Source organism: Mustela nivalis (assembly GCF_964662115.1).
Source record: "Mustela nivalis genome assembly, chromosome: 12".
NCBI classification, from domain to species: Eukaryota; Metazoa; Chordata; class Mammalia; order Carnivora; family Mustelidae; genus Mustela; species Mustela nivalis.
In genome coordinates this window covers 21,330,107-21,348,221 of record NC_139031.1, presented here as the reverse complement: position 1 = coordinate 21,348,221, position 18,115 = coordinate 21,330,107, and the positions used below count along the sequence as shown (strand labels likewise).

The 18,115-nt window shown below is 36.5% G+C and overlaps 1 protein-coding gene across 3 annotated transcripts in view; it reads left to right on the top strand.

Annotated features, from left to right (window-relative positions):
- KLHDC10 (kelch domain containing 10) overlaps nucleotides 1–18,115 on the top strand; it is a 62,684-nt gene that overhangs the window by 20,198 nt on the left and 24,371 nt on the right. For 2 of the 3 annotated variants that reach the window (XM_082692174.1, XM_082692176.1), the window contains exon 2: nucleotides 10,134–10,220. The exons of the other annotated variant lie outside the window; for it this stretch is intronic. In XM_082692174.1, coding sequence (XP_082548300.1) covers nucleotides 10,134–10,220 — 87 coding nt within the window. The remainder of the gene's footprint in view (nucleotides 1–10,133; nucleotides 10,221–18,115) is intronic. 3 annotated transcript variants of the gene reach the window in all.

Here is an 18,115-nt window from a genome sequence, read left to right as displayed (position 1 = left end):
ATGCCAGACCTACCTGGATGGACCTGGTAATCTGCTTTTTGGTTTTGTTTTTATTGTTTGTAATAAGTTGGGCAGTGAGCCAGCACGTCCAGCACCTCACGAACTATTGCTGTAGCACCTCACGAACTATTTTTGAGATTCTTGTAGCATTTCTGATTCCATTGAGAATTGTAGAATTTTTAGAGCTTTAGAGACCATCTAATATACATACTGTAGTTACTTTTTTCTATAAAAAGATTAAGCTGATCCAAAAGGGTGAAGTTTTTATTTAAAAATGTATTTCAGGGGGCACCTGGGTGGCTCAGTGGGTTAAAGCCTCTGCCTTCGGCTCAGGTCATGATCTCAGGGCCCTGGGATTGAGCCCCACATCAGGCTCTCTACTCAGCAGGGAGCCTGCTTCCTCTCTCTCTCTGCCTGCCTCTCTGTCTACTTGTAATCTCTGTCTGTCAAGTGAATAAATAAAATCTTTAAAAAAAAACGTATTTCAGGGGCTCCTGGGTGGCTCAGTCATTGGGCGTCTGCCTTCGGCGTGGGTCATGATTGTAGGGTCCTGAGATCAAGCCCCGCGTCAGGCTCCTTGCTTGGCGGGAAGCCTGCTTCTCCCTCTTTCACTCCCCCTGCTTCTGTTCCCTCTCTCACTGTGTCTCTCTCTATCAAATAAATAAGTAAAATCTTTTAAAAAATGTATTTCAAAGCCTTGGCAGCATTCATTAATGTTAAGAATGTGGTGGTGCTGTTTTAAATCAGAAGTGTTCCCAAGATTTTTTTGTTATATTTAATATGTTAATCTAACAAAGTTTATGAATTATTCTTTCTAATTAATTTTTAATCTGTAAAATTTTTAGCCTATTTGGTTTTTATGAATCCTAAGGAAGGACACTGTCTGGTTTCAATACTCATCTAGGTTTTGGAACAGTTGGAGCCTAGTACAATTCCTCCTGTGCCTACCCCCCCTTCCTCAAAGACAAAACTCCTCAACCAACAAGGCTTTTGTTTAGTTGAGTAACTAATTACATAAACCAAATGATAAAGAGCCTCTTAATATTTGAAGATGTCTCTCAATGTGCTGTGATTACTTCACTTTTATAGAAGTTTATGATAGGCACACATTTTGCTATAAATGTCAGAGAGTAAAGTCAGAAGAGACAAGAGACTATTGTGAAAGAAAACAAAATAATGAAGGTGCAGCAGGGGAAAATGAACATGTTTTAATAAACAACAGAAATGGTGAGCAACAGAGATGGCAAGAACCAGGATTTTTTTTTTTTTAAGATTTTATTTATTTTTTTGACAGAGATCACAAGTAGGCAGAGAGGCAGGCAGAGAGAGAGAAAGATAGGGAAGCAGGCTCCCTCCTGAGCAGAGAGCCCGATGTGGGGCTTCATACCATGACCCTGGGATCTTTTTTTTTTTTTTTTAAGATTTTATTTATTTATTTGAGAGAGAGAGGGAGAGACAGTGAGAGGGAGCATGGGAGGGGAGGTCAGAGGGAGAAGCAGACTCCCCACGGAGCCAGGAGCCCGATACGGGACTCGATCCCAGGACTCCGGGATCATGACCTGAGCCGAAGGCAGTTGCTCAACCAACTGAGCCACCTAGGTGCCCTGGACCCTGGGATCTTGACCTGAGCCAAAGGCAGAGGCTTTAACCCACTGAGCCACCCAAGCACCCCAAGAACCAGGATTTTTATTCATTTAACCATTTATTCCTCCCTTAGTGTTGGCTTATATATAAACAGAGATATATATGAAAACAGAATGTTTTAAATAAAAAGGAGCTCTAGGCTGGCTTAGTTGGTGGAATGTATGACTCTTGATCTTGAGGTCCGGAGTTCAAGCCCAGCATTGGGTGTAGAGATTAAATAAATAAAAATTTTAAAAAATCTGAGAAAAAAAGAATGCTTTGAATAAATAGATAAGTAAATGGTTTAAAGACAGGCAATATAACATATCTGATATCTGGAGGAACATATAGGTGCTTTTGCCTCAATATTGCAACTCCCCTTAGGTGCCTGGGTGGCACAGTCTGTTAAGGGTCCAACTCTAGGTTTTAGCTCAGGTCTGGATCTCAGGGTCCTGATAGTGAGCCCCACATCAGCTCTGTGCTAGTGGGGAGTCTGCTTGAGATTCTCTCTCTCCCTTTGTCCCACCCGTACTTGCTCTCTCTCCTTCTCAAATAAATAAATAATTCTTTAAAACAATATATTGTAGCTCTGTAAAGATACATTCTTGTGTAAGCCAGTAAGTAGTCAATAGCTGCTCACACCCTTAAAAGAATCAGACTACATGTTTCATACAGTTTCATACATAACTGTTTGACTCCTAAAAACCCAAGGGTTGGGAAATAAAGTGATTTGCTGTGGTTTTTATTTTAATAAGGTGGCAATATGATGGGATAATGGGAGAGAATACCAAGGTCTTGGGAAAGGAGAGCAAATTCTTTGGAAGGTTGGGAGAATGTACTTTTAGTTGAGAATTGTTGCCTTAATGTTCATTCATTCATTCAACAAGTACTTATCAAGTGCCTCTATTAGATGCATTTCTCGGATGCTGAGTTGAATTATGACTAAGGGCATTAATACAGAGTGGTTAAGAATGATTTCGATGTAGGGGCACCCGGCTGGCTCAGTTGGAAGCCATCTGACACTTGATGTCAGGGTTATGAGTCAGGCCCCACATTGGGTGTAGAGATTACTTAAATAAATAAAAAGTAAAAAAACATTTAAAGAGGGCACCTGCTGGATGGCTCAGTTGGTTAGGCGACTGCCTTTGGCTCAGGTCATGATCCCGGAGACTTGGGATCGAGTCCTGCATCAGGCTCCTAGCTCCGTGGGGTGTCTGCTTCTCCTTCTGAACTTCTCCTGTCTCATGCACGCGCACTCTCTCTCTCTTCCTCAAATAAATAAGTAAAATCCTTAAAAAAATTTGAAGAGTGATTTAGATCTAAACTGTATGGGTTTGCATCCCAGATTTTTTATCTGCTTAGCTAAGTGACCTTGGGAAAATTACTTTATCTCTCCGTTTCTTGGTTTCCTCATCTATAAATTGGGAGTCATAATATTATCTATCTCAGAGTTGTGGCAAGGATTAAATGAGTTCTTAGAATAGTATTATTATTAAGGGAATGCAGTTGTTTTTATACCACACACAAACATATATATGTATATATGTGTAAAATGCTATGATACAGTACAGTATAGCACTCTAATTTATATTTTGGTTTGTATTGATCTATATACCACTTTGTTTCAAAAAGGATTTGAGACAGAACCAAAACCTCCTAAAGAACACTCTATATTCCACCAAAACAACAGAACTAAGATATGGTTTCAGATCTTCTTGCTTTGAAAGGCAAAAACTTAAAGTGCCTAGGAATAGATTCTCAGTAATTTTCCTGAAGTGCAAAAGAAAGTGATTTACTTAACGGGTAGGTCACTGCTAGCCCGAAGTGTGCCATTGTGCAAATTATTTAAAAGTGCCTCTTCCAGGCATGCCTGGCTGGCTTAGTTGGGGGAGATTGACTCTTGATCTTGGGGTTGTGAGTTTGAGTGTCACATTGGGTGTAGAGATTACTTACAAATTGAAAAAAAAAAATCTTAAAATTAAGTAAAAATGCCTCTTTTAGGTAAACATAGTCCTTTAGGTGCATTGGAGAGTAGAATGGAGGCTGGATTTCAGCCCCACTTAGTCACTTGGCCTGAAGCTCTTATGAAGTGAGCAATCTACACAACTGTGATTCTGAATACAGTATTAATTTGCTTCTCTTTTGAAATGACACTGAATTGAATAAAGCATTAGGAACATACCGTGTGGCATAGTCATCTAAATCAGAATTTTTAGGTCATGTTGAATAGTTCTGTTTGTTAGAATATTTGTAATTGTTTCAGACATAGTATTTTGAATGTAGTCTGTCTCATATCAACACAGTTTTTTTCATATTTTAAATTTTTTATGCTTTTTACTTTGAGATATTATAGACTCACATGTAGTTATAAGAAATAATATAGAATGCTTCATTTACCCTTCATCTAGTTTCCCCAAGTGATAACATCTTGTTACTATCGTATATAACACAACCAGAGAGTTAACATTGATACCACCCACTGACCTTACTTTGATTTCATTAGTTTTACATGCATTTATTTGTATGTATGTTTGTATTGAGTTCTAGGCAATTTTATCACTTGTGTAGGTTTGTGTGACCACCTAGTCAAGATATAGAACAGATCTGTCGCAATGAACCCTTGAATCATCCTTTTATACTCACAGCTACTTCCCCTGGTAAGCCCCTGGCAACACTAATCTGTTTTCCATCTCTAAATTTTGTCACTTCAAGAATGTAATGTAAATGGAATCCTGCAATATGTAACCTTTTGTCATTGACTTTTTTCATTCACCACAATTCCCTTGGGAGCCATCCAAGTTGTTCACAGATCAGTAGCTCATTAATACTGAGTATTATGCCATGGTATGCATATATCACAGTTATACCACTCATTCATTGAAAGGTTATCTGTTTCCAGATGTTGGTTATTCTTGATGAAGCTACTACAAATATTTGTGTACAGGTTTTTGTGTGAGCATAAGTTTCTTTTTTTCCAGTTTGCTGGATGTTAAATTTTATCAAATGCTTTTTCTACATTGATTGATATGATGATATGGTTTTTCTCCTTATTCTGTTAGTGTGGTGAATTATACTGATTTTTTAATGTTAAATCGGTCTTATATTCTTGGAATAAATTTCACTAGATCCTGATGTATTATCCTTTTTATATAACTTTGATTTTACTTGGTAACCTTTTGTTTCAAAGTTTTGTGCCCATTTATAAGGGATGCTGACCTGTAGTTATTTTTAATGTCTTTATCAGATTTGGATATCAAGGTTCTATTAGTCTCACACATGAGTTTCTTTATTCTCTGAAAGCATTTGTATAAGATAAGTATTATATCTTCCTTCAGTGTTTGGAGTGAAGCCATCTAGTACTCTTAAATTTTTTTGCACAATGCTCAAATCTGTATTTTTCTATCAATGTCTATATTAATCACTTTCTATATCTTTCTTCTGAACAAGGGTAAGACTTCATCATTCTTTTGTTTCCCTTCCCGCATTCCCTTTCTTACCCTCACAATTATTCCTGTCAATATCACCTGAGATCATAGTTTTTTGAAAATTAGTAAATCGTGTTTTGTTCTTTTTCCAATCAGCACTTAACTTTAAGGCCTTACTAGTTTTTCTCCTTACCCTTTTCTTATACCTTGTTTAGTGTTTCTGGATTAGTTTTTTTTAGCTCCAGATATATACCTTTGAGTAATTCTTTCACCAGAAATCTGAGGGAAACAAAATTTTTGTGTTCTTGTACATTAAAAGGTATCTTAATTTCACTCTCACAATTGAGAGTTTGAGTAGGTATCTGGACCATCAGTTGAAAAGACTGTTCTTCCCCATTGAGTAGTCTTACCACCTTTGTCAAAAATTCTATTCCATTGGGGCACCTGGGTGGCTCAGTTGTTAAGCGTCTGCCTTCAGCTCAGGTTATGAGCTGGGATCGAGCCCTATATTGGGCTCCCTGCTCAGCGGGAAGCTTGCTCCTCACTCTCCCACTCCCTCTGCTGTGTTCCCTCTCTCTTTCTGTGTCTCTATCAAATAAATAAATAAAATCTTTAAAAATAAATTCTATTCCGTTGATCTATATGTCCATCCTTATGCCAGCACTAAACTGGTTTGAATACTGTATCTTTGTAGTAAGTTTTGAAGTCAGAAATCGTGAGTCTTCCAATTTAGTTATTTTTCAAGATTGTTTTGGTTTTCTGGGTTCCTTGAATTACCATATGAAGTTTACGATTAGCTTGTCCATTTCTGGAAAAAAGGCAATTGGGATTTTGGTTGAAATTGCTTAAATCTTTTATATCTTAACTTTGTGAAATACTTTCTACTTCTTTTTCCTTCTGTACTCTATTGTGAATTTATTGGCTCCATCTTTCATTGTACTAATTTAGTTTGTTCATTAACTATATCTTTTCAGTTCTTAAGTGTTTTAGTTAAGTGATCAAAAATTAATTTCTGTCCAATTGATTTCTTTTTTAAATAAATATATTATTATCTTGCATATCTCTGAGGATATTAATTGTACTTGATCTAAGGTCTTACCCTATTTAACCTGTCAGCTCTCTTTGGATGTGAGTTCTATTTGTCACATTCATGCCTCCTTTTTATGTTGGAATCTTGGTTTTATACTCATTTATCTTTGTTTGAGAGTCCTTGTTAGCCTTCCAGTAAATGTTACATCTATTACTGCAGCAGGTCTCTGCTGATAGTGGGTAGAGATGGAATGGGATGGAGTGTACCAATGCTAGTCTTCTTTGTAGTAGTGTCTCCTCTTCTACCTGGAAGTCAGTATCCATCCAGGGTTCTGTCTTATCTCTCTGATCCAGTGTTTATACTCCTTGTTCCTACCTGGAGAGTGACACCAGTCTTGTTTGATGCCACTATTCCCATCTGGGAATGCCTCTCTCTATTCTACAATGTTTATCCCAAAGAGGTAAATGGGGGAGAGGCTGATCTGCTTTGTAACTTCTGTGCTACCCCCCTAACCTGTAAATTCTGAAAGTTGTTTCAGTTCTTCCTGCTGTTTTCCACCTCTGGGATTATTTTATTGTGGGGCTGGTCTGACCACTTGCAGTAGCCCTCTACTCTAGGTGTATAGGACCATGTTTTTGTATTTCAGCGATTCCTCATACTGTTAGTCCACCAAAAAACATTTCTTCTTTTGATTATGGATTTTTTTGGAAAAAAATCGCTTCTGTGTTATTTGCTGGCCTTTGGAGAAAGGGGAGTGTGCTCAGCCTACCCCCCTATTTCTGTTAATGCCTATGTCATATTTATAAAGAAGTAAATTTAATAGAAAGGAAAAAAAATTAAAAGTTAGCAAAAAATAGGGGTGCCTGCTGGCTCAGTTGGTAGAGCATGTGACTCTTGATCTCCGGGTCCTTAGTTCGAGCTCCATGTGGGGCATAGAGATTTCTTTAAAAAAATTATAAACATTAGCAAAAAATAAATATTGAAGAAATTATGCTTTTTGTTTTTGTTTTGAAGGGTAGAAGCAATCACAAATGAAGATTGGAAGTTTGAATATATAAAAATCAATGCTTTATTGAACAAAACTTCAGACCAGGAATGTACCTATATGAAATTAGAAAGGCACATAGTTGCTCTGTTGCTAGTTTCTCTCTGTTTCTAGTCTTCGGGTAAAGGAAGAAAACGTGGGTTCTGAAGCCAGGGCCTAACCTCTGTAGAGTCAACATTAGTTTGTGCCTATGACAGATGTATGTTGGTGGCTGAGAGAGAAACAGGCCAAAGATGTTTAACAGAGCTCTGAGAAAACATCAGAAAGATTTTTTTATTGTAACTTTGGTTCAGTAATTTTCAGTATATTCCCTTAGTAATATTCTAAATTTCTGTATCTTTTTCCATTATAAAATAAATCATGGAATTTTTGGATACTATAAAAGAGGAAGTAATCCTCAACCTTAATCATAACCACTGTTAACACTTTGGTATGTTTCTTTACAGTATTTTTTTTAACACAGTTAAAAAAAAAGTAATATGATATTATTTTTCTTCCAGTCCAAAAGTAATGCCTACTCAATGGGAAAGCTTGGAAAATAAAGACCAGCATTAAGGAGAAAAATCCAAACTCACTCATAATAACCACCCAAAGATAACCACAATTAAAATTTTATGTATATGCTTCCTGTATTTTTCATGAACCTATACAAGCACTTTTTTCTTTGCTAATATGGTATCATACTTTGGTACTATTTTGTATTTGCATTTTTTGTTTGCAATATATTGTGAATGTTTTTCTCACGTTAATAAATATTCTTGTATATACTTCTTAGTGTATGGAATTTGAACATATTTAAGTATGTTTATTTAGCATACTTACTTAGCCATCTCCCTATCGTTGGACATTGAAAGTGTTTCTAATTTTTTACCATTATAAATAATATCATAGTGAGTATCTTTGTCCATACATCTTTCCATGCATCTGTGATTGTTTCTTTAGGAATAAATTCCTAGAAGTGGAATAGCTGGGTCAAAGGGTATGTACATTTTAACACTTTTGATACATAAAAATGTCAAATTTTAAGCTAATCACTTGTTATATTCTGTCTTGTATTGCTATCTAACTGTTTTATGTGTCTGTCTTGTCTCCCTAATTCGAATATAAGCTTCTTGAGGTCAGGGGAAGTTTTTCATAAATTTTATGTATCCTTTGACAGTATGGTTTACAATGTTGGACTTAGGAGTTAATCAACAAAAATTGTGTTGATTTAAAGCTGTGGTTCTTCAGATTTTGGATGTCATTAACTTGTAATTTTAAAAATATATGTATTTTGGGGCTACACATAGACTTGTAAATTTTCTATTTTTCCAAGAAAGAATGATAAAACCAAAACCAACTATGCATTTCCTATCACCTTCATTTCATAAAATAAAGCATATTTACTAACACGAAATTCCCAATCCCTGAAAAAAAGGACAGGCCTTTAAATGGAACATTTTACCTTTTAAAAAACCAAAACAAAACATTGCCTTGTCCACTTTTTTTCTCATTTTGTTTTGGGCTGGTCAGTCTTTATCCTAGCCTAGCAGTAGTTTGTAGACCAACATTTGGGCATTGCTGTTTTAAAAGACTTGGACGATTAAAAGATAACCCTTTTGTAAAAATGAATACTTCTTTCCCTTGCCAAGGAGTCTGTCCTCTCCACAATAATAAGTACATATGCACCAGTAATGCGATTTCATTACACACTGTGTGTCTCTATGTACAACAGTAAACAAACCAGACCTTGCTGATAAACATCTAAATGTATTTTCAGTTGCCAAACCCAAAAGCTGTACACTTTCTAAGGAATTTGAGACAGGGTAAGTGTGGTATAGTATAGTGGATAAAAGGCTGGTTTTTGTTTTTGTTTTTGTTTTTGTTTTCAAAGTCAATAGAAGGCTGGTTTTAAAGTCCGGCCCGCTGAGCTCGGATTCTGGGTCAGGCATTAAGTCACTTAATTTTCCTTTGGCTTTTTGACTTATAAAATGAAGATGATAATATCTTCCTCAAAGTGTTTTTATGGCTACTGTTACGGCAGTTACTTCACTGTAATATAATTATTTGTTTAGACATCTGCCTTCCTCACAAGACCAAGAGCTGTTGAGGGTAGGAGTCATCTCCTTTTTGCACTACCCTAAGGCCTTGGCTAGGGTTCAAGGCATAGCAGATGCTTAATGAAATGACTGTTGAATCCATATAGGATTGTTGTGAGGATCAAATGAGGTAATATGTGTGGAATCTCGTGGTAAACTTTAAACTCTATACATACGTTAATTGTATTGCCAGTTAAAGCTATCTTTGGGAGCTATCAGACTTCGGAAAGAGACAAAATTATCCCATTTACCGGTTCAATAATGCTTTATATTTTTCTACTATATTATAAGAAAGCAAATTTTAATTGGGATTAATATGGAGCTGATTTGCTTCCTGGGAAGGCAGATGAATTTCCTTTTTTCTCTCCCCCAGTGGAAGTGCCAAGATATTAAATGTTTGCTTTATTTGGTTGTCACCATAACATTTTAATCAGCTTATTTCATATGCAAAGAATGGTGCCCATTGCTTTATCCTCTTAACCATTTAACTGATAAAAGAATATCAAACCTGGAAGAAAACAGAAGCCGACATTATGCCAAATTAATTTTAGCCAGAGCTGCTTTTTTGACATTCACTGATTTTTCAAAATGTCATAATTTCTAATCTGTTTGTAAAGCTCCTGGTGAATTTTTGCCACAAGATGGCATTGGTGATTATTGAATGCATGTACTGTTGAACCAGAATTCTGAAAAATGGTGTACATGTTGTTCGTATTCTTTGGGGATGAGTTGAATACCTTCATCACTGCTTATATATTAATTTAATTTTGTTTTGACTTCCAAAACAGGGTTAAATGCTACTTTACATCACTTCTTTCTGTATTCAAGTATTGTTTTGTTTCCTGTTTTTCTGTCTTTATAACTACAGTAACTATGTATTATTTGCCATGTGTTGTATGTGTCTGACTGATTGCTGATAATTGTGGTGACAGGTAAGAAGAAAATACGATGGGACCCAGTTAGGAGGCGCTTCATTCAGTCCTGTCCCATCATAAGGATCCCTAACAGGTTTTTGAGAGGTGGGTGATAACTAGCAAGAGATCTCTGCTTCGTGTGGATGGGGTAAAGGGAGCTTTGAATTTTCTAAACTCAAATATCCGGTTTTAAAAAATTGTCTAAACAGCTAAAATTGGAGTAAGAAAAGTCTAGAGCTTAATTTTAAACTTGTGTTTCATGTTGACCACTGTTGGAATTGTAATTATAAGTTTTAGGGAGTTAGAGTCAATGTGTATTAGATTGTAGATGGTGGAAATAAATCATCTAACTGACATCAGTATTATTCTACTGTAACCGTATGAGAAAGAACTTTGAGTGAATATTCTGTAAAATATGGGTGTGGGAAAGAATTTTCTAAATATTCTGAGGAAGAAATAAAGATTAATTTGTTTGATTATATAAAATTTAAAACCTCTTACGTCAAAAACTATAAATAATGGCAGACAGTCTCTCCTTTGCTGTCCTGCCCACCATTCCCTTGCAGTGTATTCAATAAACTTAAAAATAAATAAATAAATAAATAAATAAGATAAATAAATAAGATAAATTAAAGAGGGTACTATTTTTAACAAATGGTTACTATCATGAATATACAAAGAGCTCTTATAAATCAATAGTTTAAAAAGCAAATAAATGCCCACTAGAAAAATAGGTAAAAGGACATGAATAATCAATTCATAATCAAGAACTATGAGTAAATACTCAGTTTTACTATTATATATACTATATGCTATATATAAATCGACAGTTTAAAAAGCAAATAAATGCCTACTAGAAAAATAGGTAAAAGGACATAAAAATCAATGCATAGTCAATAACTATGAGCAAATACTCAGTTTTACTACTATATAAACATGATACTTAAAATAATAAGATATCATTTTCACCTATGAGGTTGCTGAAGACTAAAAATAAGAATACCCAGTGTTGGCAAGGGTATGGGGACATGAAGCTCATATGCTGAGGGAAGTGACAACATTTAACACAGCTTATCTGGATTCAGTTTGGCAATATAATGTAAAAAAAACCTAAAAATGGTGACATCCTTTGACCTAGTAATTCTCACTTTTAGAAATGTTGCATTCCTTCTATTTCTTATTTTTTCCACCAAAACATACTGTACACTGGAAAAAAAAAATCTGAAACAAGGGTTGAAAATTGGTTCACGCTATTTTTTCTAGATATAACAAATTGTCAGACAAGTATGCTTAATGTGCTTTAGACTTCATTAAATTATAAGCCACTATGTCTAATTTTAACTGAAGATTATTTAAAAAAAAGTCTTCAGCTGCTAGAGATGTTCTATATCTAGTACCTAATCTATTTCTAGCACCATGTTCCACAGCATGGAAAGAATAAAATCTAGACTAAATGGGTCAGGATAAGATACTTAGGGTAGTGTGTTAGCTTTTAGAATAAATAATAATTTTATTGATACAAATTAAGAAGATATAATTTTAGTATTATGTGACATGAACCATTGTGCATACATGGCCAAGCAGGCACATCAGATTCTATAATTTTTTTTTCCCATTTATGAACTAGAATGCTAATTTATTGTTTTACAATGAGAAAGCTAACTCAGGCTGACTAAATTTAAGTACAATTAAGAAATTGTTTAATTAGGATGTAGAATTTAATGTAGTACCAATTTTGTACAACTATAAATGTAAAAAAACAAAGCAGTGAAATAGCATCATTATCTGGTTGTGAGATGTTATTTTCTTTTGAATATTAAGTTTTTCAATTTTTTAATAATGGAAAAAAGAGATTAGCACAGGTAAGTTGCACACCTTTGATTATTTTGTTAGCCCTAACTTGCCTCCAACAATGGCTGAGGAAGATGTCTCTGCCAGTGCTGAGGGAGGCGGGGGTAAACCCAGCATCATCATCATCAGTCACCAGTGACTGCCTCTAAGTCAGTGGTCTTGTCTTAGTTCTCGCCTTCTTTGACCTGTTTGTAGTGTTTGATGCTGTTGACCACCTGCACCTCTTAAATTTCCTTCTTCTTTTGGGTTACTTTACTGTACAATCCTAGATGTTTTCTTCTTCTCTTTGATTGTTCATTCTGTTTCCCTCACTAGCTTCTTACTTCCTACCCACTAGAGGTGGGTATTACTGCAACGTTCTGTCCTTCTCTCCATTATCTCCTTTGGTTCTCTCATCAGCTTTCACAGACTTAATTCTCTTCGTTCGTTCGTTCATTCTTTCATTCTTTTAGTATTTCTTGATTGCCTCCTGTGCAACAGGCAGTGTACTAGCTCAATATCTAGATAGTAGAGAATCAGATAAAGGAGCAATTACAGAAAATAATTTGAGTGTAATTCTTTGTGATAAGTGTCCTGATGAGGGGGTATGGTATGGGATTACACAAAAGAGGAACCTGACTCAACTTGTAGGGAGCAAGGAGAGGAGTGGCCAGCAGGATGACTTCAGAGGAGATGAACTTAAAGGCTGAGTAGGTGTTAATGAGCAAGGGAGGGTTAGAACATCTCAATCATGGGGACCACACAGCTTAAGTAAAGGCAGTTAGGCAAAATGGCACACAGACTCTCAGAGAACTGTAGGGAGTTCAGCATAGTGGGAAAGAGTATGGAGAGAAGAAGCCGGAGAAGTCCCAGATCAAGAAGAAACTGGAGAAGGCCCAGATCAAGTGGTGGGGGTACCACCCAAGGGGAGTTTTCAGAATCATTTTGTTTTTTTAACTAGTGAAGAGATTTAACAGAAAGATCAGCTATGAGGTTATTTTAGTTATCAAGGTGAGCAGTGATAGAGGCTGCAGCGAAGGCAGAGGGTAGGGAATTGATTTTAAATATAAGAGAGAAGAATTTGATGAGACTTGATTGATTTGGCTAATATTGAAGAGGAGTGTTCTGTGTGGACTGTTGTGCTCTTTAAATGTGTTATATAGGTGGATAGTGGGGCAGATTTGAGAGAAAACATGATACATTCAGTTTACAATCTCCTCAAACCAATAATAATGTATCCTTGAACCCTCAGTGTAAGAGTTATTTCCAGGGAAATCTCCTTGGAAGGCCTGTCTCTGTTCTGATCCCACCCTTGGTGTACCTGCCTGTATCATAGCACTTATCACACTGAATTATAGTTGTTGGTTTCCTTGTCCATGCCTGCTGTTAGACTGTAAGCTCTGTAAGGGCAGGGGTAGTGGGACAGTGCCTTTCATTTCTTTATCTCCAGTCTGTAGCACAGCACCTGTGGTAGGTATATCATGTCTATTTCAGTCCAACTGAATTTTTTTATTAAAGATTTATTTATTTATTAGAGAGAGAGAGAGATTGAGGGAGAGAGAGCACATGAGAAGGGAGAGGTTAAAAAAAAAAAAAAAAAAGAGAGAGAGAGCAGGGAGAGGTCAGAGTGAGAAGCAGAGGGGAAGCCTGATGTGGGACTCCATCCTGGGACTCCAGGATCATGACCTGAGCTGAAGGCAGTTGCTTAACCTACTGAGCCACCCAGGCATCTCCCAACTCAATTATTTAAAAGGCCCCTGTCAGGGAATAGGATGGGACTAAAATTTTCATATGTTCTCAACTTCTCTTGGTGGTGTGACAGTAAGCTAATGAGTTGTTGAGAACACAAAAATGCTGGTGTTTATTGTTTTCTTAGATTAAAAAGAATCTATGCTTTTGAAATTGCCACTTTTAAGACTCATTTTGGGAATCCAGTACATTACCTCTGTTCATTCTGATTTAAATAGTTTCAAAGGGCTCATTTTCTGTCACTGGATTCCTTCACGAGATCCTGCATTTTCTCTTAAAGCTATTTCTCATTTCTCATAAAGCAATTAAAAGTGTGGTGTGAAACAATACTGGTAAAATAAAAACAATGGGTTTCCATTACAAAATGATGGCCTAAATGTACCCATTTATGTTTCCATGCGTCTTAATATCATTGCAAAAGACAAAGTAAACATAAGAAGAATAACAAATCATAATTGTAGAAAAGGAAAGCTTTGAAACCAGATTATCTATGTCTGAATCCAGGCTCTACTGTTTACCAACTGTGTGGCTTTGGGCAAGTTCCTTACTCCTTTTTTTTTTTTTTGTCTTCAATTTCCTCATTTGTAAAATAAGGATGATGATGGTAGTACCTGCCTCCTAGGGTTACTGTGAGATCAAGAGAGATATTATGTGCAAAGCACTTTGAGTTTTTACATTTATCCAATGTTGAATTAATCTTAGCTACTTTCATTATTATTTTATAATGCCAGAAAGTCTAAGGAATTTCAGGGCAATAGAAAGCAGTTGGAATTATATTGATTGAGAAACCAGAACAGAACAAAATGGAACCCAAAGTAGGTGTTCCTGCTGCACGCTGCAAGTCAGAGAATTCTTAGTAGGGCCTCTTTCCTGAAACTCCAGGCCCAGTGTCAGCAAGTATGGGAATAGGGAGCAGGTATAGGAAAAGTGGAACATCAAGGCAAATTAAGGGTCTTCCTCCAAAACAGTTATTTCCCTTACTTCTCTCTCTTCACACAAAGAGCTTTGGCAAGAGCATTAGTTCCTAGGATAAAGCTATGAGGACAGCTGCTCAGGCAGAGTTAGGGGATTTGCCCTGGGGAAGGTTGAGCAGGCTGTGTTCACATGGACTGGGATTGGAGAGAGAGTAGGGGCACAAAGCAGAACCTTGGATGAGGGAGGTGGAATAGGGACAGGAAAAGAAAGGGAGCTCCATCAAGGTGTGGTGTACATTTAAGGACCATACCATCGAAACACAGCCTTTCTCATTCGGGCGATACCAAGGCAAAGCTCCTCACCTTTTCTCTCCTCCTAAAGGGCAACCTGTCTGTCAGTCTACCACCTACCTGCAGAAGCCCACCATGAGAGGGACCTCCCATTTGGAGGTGTGAAGACAAAGTACTACAACTGTTGAGGAAATCCTTGTCTCTCACAATTACCAACCAATGTCGTCCTTCATTTATTAATATAAATAGGTGATCAAGGTCCATCAGACATCTGAGGGAGATTAGATTTGAAAAAGGGATGACTAAGATGAACAAATGAAATAACTGACCATTGGGGAAGCAGGACAGGAGGAAGCAGGATGGAACTTTAAGATCTGATCATAGGAGATTTCCTCAGAATCAAGAGTGAATTGGGTCCATAAATAAAAAACCGTGGAGAAAAGTGAGTGATTAAAGAATTTTTATGGGGGCGCCTGGGTGGCTCAGTGGGTTAAGCCTCTGCCTTCGGCTCAGGTAATGATCTCAGGGTCCTGGGATCAAGCTCCACATTGGGCTCTCTACTCAGCAGGGAGCCTGCTTCCCCTTCTCTCTCTGCCTGCTTGTGACCTCTCTGTCAAATAAATAAATAAAATCTTTAAAAAAAAAAAAGAATTATTTCTGTGTTGAAGTCATGATTGCTGACCAAAAGTTGCAGTTTGAGTATTAAAAGAAAGCTTAAGACCAATTCTAAGGAAAGTAAGAAAGAGGCAATATAGAGACCATAAAGCAAGAAGACCAAAAGAGAAAATACATGAGAGAAATTCATACTTTGAGAATAAATCTAAGTGTTCCACTAACCATATCATGGGATTACAGAAGGAAAGATCAGATAGTGGAAGGGGAAAATAAGGAACACAGAGTATTTCCCTATACTGAAGAAAGACTAACTTTTCAAGTATAAAGGGCCCACCAAGGAATAGGCAGGAAGAACACAAAAACAAAAGCATCTATCTATACATTGGTGAACTCTTTATGATTCTAAGGACAGAAAATTGCTTACATTTTCTTAGTCTTAGACCAAGACCAAGAATCAGACTGGTGTTGGATTTCTCACCTGCAACACGATTTGCTAGAAGATAAGGACCTTCGGTGTTCTGAGAGAAACTTATTATTTTTTAAAGATTTTATTTGTTTATTTGACAGAGAGGGACACCGTGAGAGAGGGAACACAAGCAGGGGGAGTGGGAAAGGGAGAATCAGACTTCCCTCCGAGCAGGGAGCCTGATGCAGGGCTCAATCCCAGAACCCCGGGATTGTGACCTGAGCTGAAGGCAGATGCTTAATGACTGAGCCACCCAGGTGCCCCCGAGAGAAAATTATTTTGAACAGAACTCTGTACCCACTAGTATAGAACTCTGTACCCTCACTAGTGTTTAAGTGGGGGTAAAAATAAATGAGAACTCTGAGAGTTTACAACACATATCCTTTTTGAGAAAATTACTTTGAAGAGCTATTCCCAGTAAAATGAAAACAAATCCAAGAAAGAGGAAGATTGGGATATTGGAAGCTATGGTGTGGAAAGAAACCAGTAATACTTAAAGAGTTGCATGCAAATAGAGGGACTGGGAAGCCCAAGTTTAATTGTTAAGAAAAGATTTATAAAAATACAGAAATAAATGTGTGTATATGTATATTTTATATATATATAACATTCTGTAACTAAAAATACAGAATAATATAAATACATATGTGTGTGTATTTATATGTGTGAATATATAAGTAACATTCTACAGCATTTCGGATGATTTAAACAAATTGGGGGTATAGGGAGAAAGTAAAACTGCTTAAGATTGTCTTATTTTTTGTTTCAGAATTTACAGGTGTAATATGGGTTTATTTAAATTCAAATAATATGGAAATACATAGAGTGAAAAATGAATGTCCTTATCTGTATATAACAAATTTGAACAGATTAGTAAGAAAAAGACATCTCAATATCTAGTTGACCAGAAAACAGGAAAAGGTGCCCAGTCTCATTAGTAATGAGACAAATGCCTATTAAAACCACAATGAAACAGGTATACAAATGGATAGGAATTGCCTAATTAAAAAGATTGACAATACCAATAATAAGTATTTTGTAAGCAGTTTGAACTTTTCTAGCAAAGGTAAAGATTTCCATATATTGTGACTCACAAATTACCTTTCTGGATTTTATAGCCAACAAATGTAGGTCCCTGTGCACCTGAAAACATGTACAAAAATATTTATAGCAGCATTAAGAGTCACTAATTTGAAACAGCCCAAATGTCTATTCATGCAACGTAGAATGGATAAATCGTGGTATATATTCATACAAAGAAATACTATTTGACAATGGAAATGAACAGACCACTTCATTCCCAACAACATGAATGAATCTCAGAAACATAGTTATGAATGATAGAGCCCAGAAAGAATATATACGATATCATTCTACTAAAATACACTTCAAAACTAGGCCAAAATAAACAATATTGTTTAGGGACACAAATTAGGTATGATAAAGCTATTAAAAGAAAGCAAGTTTTATGATTGCCATAAAAATAGGGAATGTGTTCTTCCTCTAGAAGTGAAAGAGGTGGGTTGCAGGGAGTTGTGGCCAAAAGGAGCAGGTAAGGGGGCATAAAATTTATTTTATTGTATAGGCTATGTGTAAGAAACCAGTATTCAGTATTTTGACCTGAGTGGTGATTGCCTTTTTTGTAATATGTTCAGCTATACATTTATAGTTAGATGTGTTCCTGTACATGTGTTATATTTCACCACAATGTTAAGTTAAAATGCACCCTTTCACATCTTTACTCTTCACTTTATTCCCCTCTCCAGAAGCAATCACTGTTAATAGCCAAGTTTCTTTCCGTGTGTAGTTGGTTTGTTGCTTGACTTGTTCATTTATTTTTTGAGAGAGAGAGGATGTGAGTTCGGGAGCCTGGGGGGAAGGTGGAGAGGGATAGAGGGAGAGAGAGAATCTTAAGCAGGCTCCACAGCCCAGCACGGAGCCCCAGGAGCCCCAGGGAGGGGATTGACTTCAACACCGTGAGATGATGACCTGAGCAGAAATCACAAGTCGGTCGCTTAACCAACTGACCCACCCAGTTGCGCCTATATGTGGTTTATTCTTAATATTGTTAGGAAAACAAAAGTTTATGGTTTTTTTTATTTTTTTATTTATTTTTTATTTTTTTTTATCTTTTT